Source organism: Erythranthe guttata, chromosome 4, assembly GCF_056151865.1.
Source record: "Erythranthe guttata isolate IM_541 chromosome 4, IM_541, whole genome shotgun sequence".
In the NCBI taxonomy this organism is placed as follows: Eukaryota; Viridiplantae; Streptophyta; class Magnoliopsida; order Lamiales; family Phrymaceae; genus Erythranthe; species Erythranthe guttata.
This window is the reverse complement of record NC_142536.1, coordinates 9,193,217-9,201,241: the sequence shown is the minus strand read 5'-3', so window position 1 is coordinate 9,201,241 and position 8,025 is coordinate 9,193,217. Positions and strand designations below refer to the sequence as shown.

Here is an 8,025-nt window from a genome sequence, read left to right as displayed (position 1 = left end):
GATACAGGTAGATATATATAAAACCGAGCATGTCCATTTGTGAAATGAAAAAAATCCATTTCTCCTGAATCCATGTACGAATAGCGTGGTCAAAGGGGTAGTAATCAGTCCTATCGATTCGTGGTAAACTAAAATCCCGTATTTTTCATAACACACATTGTCCATAAAATAAGATTTTAGCAGCTTAATTACTAGACTCATTTGTTACATTAAAACTAAGTTCTCTCTTCTTCTTTCTTTTTAATTATTATCACATATTTGATTTTAGTAGTTTGTTTTTCAGAATCCACCGCAAAGACATGGTTTATTTAGAGTTAGTTCAATAGCACATTGCAGCCTTGGAAGAAAAAACGAGAAGGTTCAACTCACTCAAAAGGTTTATTTACAAGGCATAGAGGCCAAAACCAACGACAAATTCGCTAAAAGCTAAATTAACAAAGTAATTTAACAATCACTTTTTCGACCCCACACTAAAACAACGAATAAAGTCGATGAAACGTAGCTAGACAAAACAACCACCAGCTAATGATAATACCCATTGAACAAGAAAACAATGCTCATATACAACAAAGAAAGTGGTACAGCCAGAACCGTTGATGAAGATTGGTTATTGATTTCGGAAGAATCAACGGCCAGTGGCATTCCGTCGCTATTGAGACTGCAAAATGAAGGATCGGAAGAAGATTCGTCCGTGTTCATCATCAGAGCCCTCAAAACAGCTGATACGGTTCGGATATAAGCAGGTCGATTCTTGTTCAGTAGCCATGTTAGACCCATCAGCTCACAGTCTCTGTTATGCATTTTGCTCGTCCTCTCCGTGCTGTTTTTTATTCCCGATTTATTCGCGTTAAGCTGCGTAAATTTACGGGATTTATTGTTAGAATTAATGACTACGTATGGACAATTGGATTATTGAAAAAGACCATTATATGACCATGTACCAATATTTAATTTCATCGACAAAGTTTACAAGAAACACTATCAAAACACAGTTCACAATTTATGAACATTGGACATTTTCTTTTTCGTGCAGAAAGCATCGCAAAATAGTTTTATTTTCATTGACAAACCTACCTAGACCAATAAAAACTCGTTTTCCGATCTACGAATATTTCTCAATTTTTTTCCATACATCATAAGATAAATATAGTTTCGTTTACAAATCTAACTAGTCAGCAAAGAAACATATCTAATCCAATCATTTTTTTTATTAGAGAAACACCTATTAAAAGAAACAACATAGAATAAAGTTATTTATTTTGTAAGGAAGCATGAAACATTAACAAACAAGCAGAGGAAGCATACACCACTTCAAAGAGATCAACGAGGAGAGTTCACTCTGAACTTACTTTATATGAATGCCTAACCGATTAACCAATAGGATAACTCGCCCAATGCCATAAGTCGACAAAAATTTAACTCTTGATAAGGCAGCTACGATGCAAATCTATTACAGTTTTATAGACGATCATATAAAGTAAATAGAAGTTCCATCATCAATATTCTTATCAATAAAACAATTGGAAAATTGTAAAACAAAGATGGTTGTGTCTAGGATTTTCGAATTCCGCTGATTCCAATCCGAAAATTTTCCAATTTTAAAACAATAGTTTTCATTCTGAATTCCGGAAATCGCTAAACAATCACGGCCAACAAACATTATAATCACTCGTCTGCAGATAATAAATTAAATATGGATTCATCGATAAACTTAACTTATCATTCTATAAATCCATAACAAAAAAAGTCCATTAATTTTCAAAAAAGAACACTGGAAATTCCCAAATTGGCCCTCACCAAAATTTAGGTAAGAACAATGTTCACATAATCAAACCAGTTTAATACATAGAGCGATTCAACCGATTCAAATGGGAGGTCGAATCGAATTAATAATAAATTTATTAATTACGTTACTTTAATATACATTAGAAATTATATTGTGATATAATATTATAAATACATATTCGAATCAAAATGTGTATTTGTGTATCAATAAAATTATGTATATATATATATAAGACAAGGTATATTTATATACAAAAAACTATGATAAATTAATTGAAGATTAAATAGTTAGAGCAACTCCAATGGGAGAACCAAATGGAGTATTAAATTACAAAAAGAGGAACCAAATATTCCTTAAAAATAGCTTTGATAATTCAACGGAAATAAATAAATAAAATGTCAATAAATTTCAATGAAAAATGGATAATAATTTATTTAATGCCTATGGGTTGGAGCATATGAGTTTTTTTAAAATATCACAGTATCTCAATCATCAATTGAATGTTTGATGCTTCATTTTAATACCTCTCCATTGGATCGGAGTTCTATTATACTATCTTGTATAGTAAACTTATATGTTGTCTTTTACCTATTAACTTGAGATTTCTTTAATTTGTTGCAATGGAATTTAATATATGATGTGATTATAAAAATAAGATTTTAATGTTAAAAAAAAAAAAAAGAAACATGATTATGGCAAAGATATAAGCAGAAATGAAATGATTGTGAGAAGCAGAAAAAGCCAAACGCGGCGCCCACTTTTCGGGTGGGAAAAGGACTTAGCATGTGACTCCCCTGTACAAAAGCTGTGGGAGAGAAAAAAAGAAAAAAAAAAAAAACGCACTTCCCCAAATTTCCACACAATTTTACTGCGTGTTGTGTGTGTAATAAATATAAAAAGTCCCATATAAAAAAGCGAAAACGTACCAAAGAAAGGCTGTTGAGGCACTTAGAGCAACCCGCAAGCCCACCACCACCGCCGCCGCCGCCGTTGAAGCAATCTCTCTCCAGCTTCACCACCGCCGCTCCGCCGACCAATTTGCCGCGCGTGTTGACAGTAAAGGCCTCAGGGCAGGTGAATGGGTGCAATCTGATCCCACAGTAGCAGTAAACGACGTCGCACGTCTCGTTGGGCCTCTTCAATTCTATGCCTCTGTTCCCCAACGCCTTCTCCAGTGTGTCGACGCACGTCTCCGAGTCGTCCGGCAGCACCGGCATGTCGTACGGCGCCGTTTGAGTGGCCGGGCCCTTGGTGGTTGTTGCCGCCGCCGTCGTCCGCAGCCCGGTTTTGGAGTAGGCGGAGTAGAGCCAGGCGGCCAGGACCGGGCAGCAGCGGCTGCGGTGGAGCTGGCCCGCGTAGGAATTCGGATCGGGTCGGTGGTGGGGTTTGGAGCCGCAAGCGGATTTAATGCCGTGGAAGAGGTCCTCCGGGAGGTCGAGGGGGCAAGCGGAGGCGGCGGATTGCTCAGGGAAGGCGGGGATGGTGGCGGGTGGGGCGGGGTGGAGGGTCTGGGTTTGGGTCTGGACTGTAGCTGGGTCCGGGTCGGGTAAAACGGGTAGGGCGGATAGTGGTAGTGGCAGCTGGAATAATGTGGAAAGGAAAGTGAAGAAGAAGAGTGTGGTGATGCATTGGGACATGGCTTTCTTTGAGAATATTTAGGGAAGCGTGTTTTTTGATCGGAGAGGAATATCTGGGGAAATGTGGACCGCTGAAGGAAAAATGTGGGAGAGAATGTGTGTGTGTGTGTGTGTGTGTGTGTGTTGTGTGAGAGATAAGAGGGGATGGAAAGAATGTGTGTGAAGTGAGGTTAAGTGTGTGTTTGGTTGGACTGCTTTTTGTTTGTGGGATTCTATTAATGAGGTTGATATTCATATTTTGCACAAGCATCTTTTGTTACCGAATGTTCAATAAATATATGTAGATTGTACTAAAAAAAAAACCATTGCAAAAACTAAAATACAATTGTTATTAATTGTTTTTCAACTAATTAATTGAGAGTGATAAGCTGCAAAATTGATCAAAATACAATTGATGTTTTACTGAAATACCAAAGTGACGTATAATTTGGGATGAAAAAACACGCAGACAAATAATATAGGATAGATGGAGTAGCCCGCATGGCTGTAGCTCAACTGATTCCGGGATGGTAAGTTGGTACAAGGTCTGATAGCCGCAGTGTGGAAATTTCAACTCCAATGAGGGTTGCTTCCTTGTGCACACCAAGTCTAGGTTAGCTACCCTAACGAGCCGTTGAGTTACCATAATTTACATTCATCCGTCAAATACTTGTCGAGCCAATGGATGGGCTTGTGAGCACCAAGTTCGGATCCGCTACCCTAACGGGCCCCTGTGGGCAAGGAATTTCGCATTTTGGTACAAAGACTGATGGAGTACATATTTAAAGTTACATAACTATAGTGGTCTTACATAACATAATTATTTGAAAAATAAAAACAAAATAAAAGGCATTTTATGTTGAAGGACACCAAACCCCACTTTAGGGTTTGGTTGTGTAATTAAACACAAGAAACAAAAATACGTAATATTTTTGTCTGTTTTCTATTGAATTACACGAAATTTATTCATGAGTTTCTTGTAAATCAACACAAACTTCTACCATATTTTCTTTTCTTTAAGTTGTGATTTTTGGTCTGTTTTCTTTTTTTTTTTTTTTTTTTTTTTTTTTTTTTTTTTTGTTAAACACAAGTATTGATTTATTTTTTAGGGATACTTAGTGAAAATTCCCGACTAATTTAGTTGGATATAACCTCATTTTCATTATTAGTGAGACCCTCCCACGTTATATTAAATATATATTTTTCTATTAATATTGTATTTGACATGATTAATATACCTAATTCGCCCTTCTATGTTATATCTAAAATAACCGAACATATTTCACGTTCTCGCTATTTCTCATATTCCCCTCTCTATTTTCTCTCTAATAACCACCGCATCCAACCCTCTCCCATCTCTGTGCCGCCATCGTTGCGCTTTATACCACCGCCTTTGTACCATCCATCCTCTTAATTTCTATTTCGCCATGTCTACTCTCTTCTCCCAACGGCGTTCGTTCCTCCACCGCCGCGAAAAGAAGGCAGTCTTCACCCCTGGAATTCTCTGGTCAAGGACAGCATTAGGATTTTCGCTAGGGAGAATGACGAGACTAAGCAGTGGCGCTAGGGCTGATATTGCGTATGAGATTTCAATAGAGACCACCGCCAACTTTGTTTCATTGTTGTTGTTGTTATTCTACAACAATATAGTTGTTTTTATTACTTTTTAGTTGATTTTAATGAATAGTTAATTTAACAAATAGTTGTTTTTGATAAATGAGACTTATTGGAGATATATAGTTGTTTTAATCATAATTGTTTTAATAATAGTTTGTTTTTATATAATAGTTGTTTATTTGATATATCGTTGTTATAACTTAAGACAAAAAAAATATAGTAAAAATATATTTTTAAAAATATAATAAAAAGTTAAAAAATATTTTTTCAAAATATTATTTTTTAAATAAAAATAAATAAATAAATGAAAATTAAAATTAAAATATAGGGATAATTAGAGAAAACCCCTCATCTAGGAAAATGAGTTGAGGAAACACTTTTTTCCAAAAATAATTAGAGAACACCTCCTTATAAGCTAATACTCTAATTAATTATTAAATATAAAATTCCATTATTACCCTTTTTGTTATAACCCTAGCCATTTCTCCTTTATTTAGATTTCACGCCTCTCTCTCTCTCTCTCTCTTTCATTAATTTTCCCAACCCTCCATCATCTGCCTCCAATCCGACGTCGCTCGAGGAGTAAGCAATCATCCGTCGTCGATCAACCTCGCTCCGTTCACCGCTATTTGATAAGCAAAGTGTGCTCCAACCATCAAACTCATCGTTGTGCGACCAGGTCGTGAGATCTGACCCGTGTTCGAAGAGGGTGGACTTTTTCGTCGAGTACGACGACGCCGAGATCATTAGGTGATCAAGAGGAAGCTGGTCGTCTCGGTAGGAATACGGTGACCCAGGTTTTGAGACTCGATCTGCAAATAATTCGTATGTGACTCATCTTTCAGAGTGCTTTATTGAATTAGGGAAGTCTTTTATAAAATGTGGTTTTATGTTTGTTGAGCATATATTTCAACATTGAAAGAGGAATTGTGTATAGTGTTTTGCGTACTCTGTTGTTGCCATGTACATTCTTGAATATTGAATTGAGGTACTATTTTTAAAACTTGGACTTGATTGCAAGAATTCAAATTTTAGAAGTGGTTACATTGGTAGTTTCTGAAACATATTCTCATCTTAGATTCTATAAAATATATGATACGATCCATTCAATTACGCGAGGTAGTGTCGAGCTGGATGAAGGAGTTGATGACTTGGACGAGCTGCATGTGCCAAGAGGACCGATTACCCGAGCTCGGGCCAAGCGCATTGAAGCAGCCATGCTTAACTTAGTAGAACACGATCTCCAAAAGGAAGAATTGACGAAGTCTAGTTCGATCCCAGCTAGCTTAATTGGAGCGAATTATCGGGCCAGATTGTGAAGCAAGCCGAGCTCAAGGACTTGAGCCCGTCTAGTCATCCAGCCGAAGAAGACGTGACTTGGAAAAGATGATTATTATTAATTTTCGCATTTTATTATTGGACAATTTATTTCTTGTTATTTAGAGTCCGATTTGGACTATATTTAGTTTATTTCGTTATTTCCTTATAATAGATAAGTTAGGATTTATTTTCCTTGTTAGATTAGGTCTCTTTGACACTTATAAATATGTTGTTTTAGGTCATTATTATTTGGACGTTTTTAAGTATTATTTTGAGAGATTAAAATTCTCCTTCGTTGTTCTTCAACAACTCTTCGGGATATTTTGCGAGTGGATTCTTGTGAATTATTCTTAGCACTATAGTATTGGTTTCTGATTCATTATAATCACGGGGTCAATACTTCCACCTTGATAATATTGGTTTCTAGCTCTCTATAGCTACGGGGTCAATATTCCGAATTCCGCCAATCGAATCCTTTATTTTTTGGACGTTCCGTTCTTGCTTCCGCATAAGACTATTGGGTCCCGTAACAAGTTCTACGGGGTTCGTATCAATATACAGAGTAATTTTTAAATGACGCAGAACGGAAGCACGGTAAAGAATTAATTTCTACGAATTAATCCTATAAAACACGATAACTCTGGAATCCACCAGATAATTGAGAGAAAACTCAGAAATTTTATTAATAATGAAAAGATGCTGAAAAATAAACCCTAGAGCAACTATTTATACTAAAGAAAACGAAAAACCTAATCAAACTAGGAAAATGAGAAAATTACCAAAAAAGACAAAAAATGAAATAACTCCTAAACCTAATAGAATACCGAAAGTTGGAAACAACCCAACTTGCGGAATTCAAATCCGATTTTTCTAGAATTAATTATGAATTATTTAAAATTTTCCTAAAATAGCAAACACATCGTTTTGAAGGCCTAAACGACCTCGAAACGCCAAAATCCATCGCACATCACAACATAGCGGTATATTCGACTCCCCTCGTCGTTCCGGTTCGGAAAAGCTTGGCCCCACCCAATTCCGACTCCGCCACCTCTGCATCATTACACTTTGAGTTATGCAATCTTTGTTTTTTTTTTCTTTTTTAGAACCTGAAATCGTGCACCTCAAATTGCCAGAGGATGTTCTCTGAGGTGGCGTCGGAGAAGGTGCTGGATGATATGGTGAAGCTGATTGATTATTTGACGACAGACCACGGTAATCGGGTGAGGGCGATGCAGCTGATAAGGTCTTGGGGCGAGTCCAAGGATCTCGAATACTTGTCTGTCTTTCATCAGACATACATGGTCAGTCATTTGGTTCCAGATTGCTGTTTATATATTGTCTAATACTTAAGAATTTTATCCTTGGTGATTATGGGCAACAAACTCGAATTAATTTGCTACTGTTAATTTGTTAATTAAAAACATTTATTCAGTAGATTATTTTTCTTAATTTTTGGTAGATCGGGCGGAGAACGAGCCCGCAGACAAAGAAATTGGCGCAGGCTGGACCCTTAATTGACTAATTGTTCTATAGTCATTTAAGGTTTAGTCGACTATGTTCAATAGTCGATTAAGATTTAATTAGCTATGTTCAGTAGTCGATTAAGGTTAATCAACAAAAAAAAAATGTTTTGGATTTTTTGTTTATTGATTCTGATTTGTATAAATAAATTATCATTTTTGTATA

The 8,025-nt window shown here is 36.4% G+C and overlaps 1 protein-coding gene across 1 annotated transcript; it reads right to left on the bottom strand.

Moving 5' to 3' along the window:
- Positions 1–338: 338 nt before the first annotated feature.
- On the bottom strand, positions 339–3,764 carry LOC105972807 (GPI-anchored protein). Its single transcript, XM_012997786.2, has 2 exons — positions 2,713–3,764; positions 339–852 (listed from the first exon to the last, which is right to left on the bottom strand). The coding sequence occupies exons 1-2, from the start codon at positions 3,421–3,423 to the stop codon at positions 523–525; spliced, it is 1,041 nt and encodes a 346-aa protein (XP_012853240.2). The 5' UTR covers positions 3,424–3,764; the 3' UTR covers positions 339–522.
- Between the last annotated feature and the right edge of the window lie 4,261 nt (positions 3,765–8,025).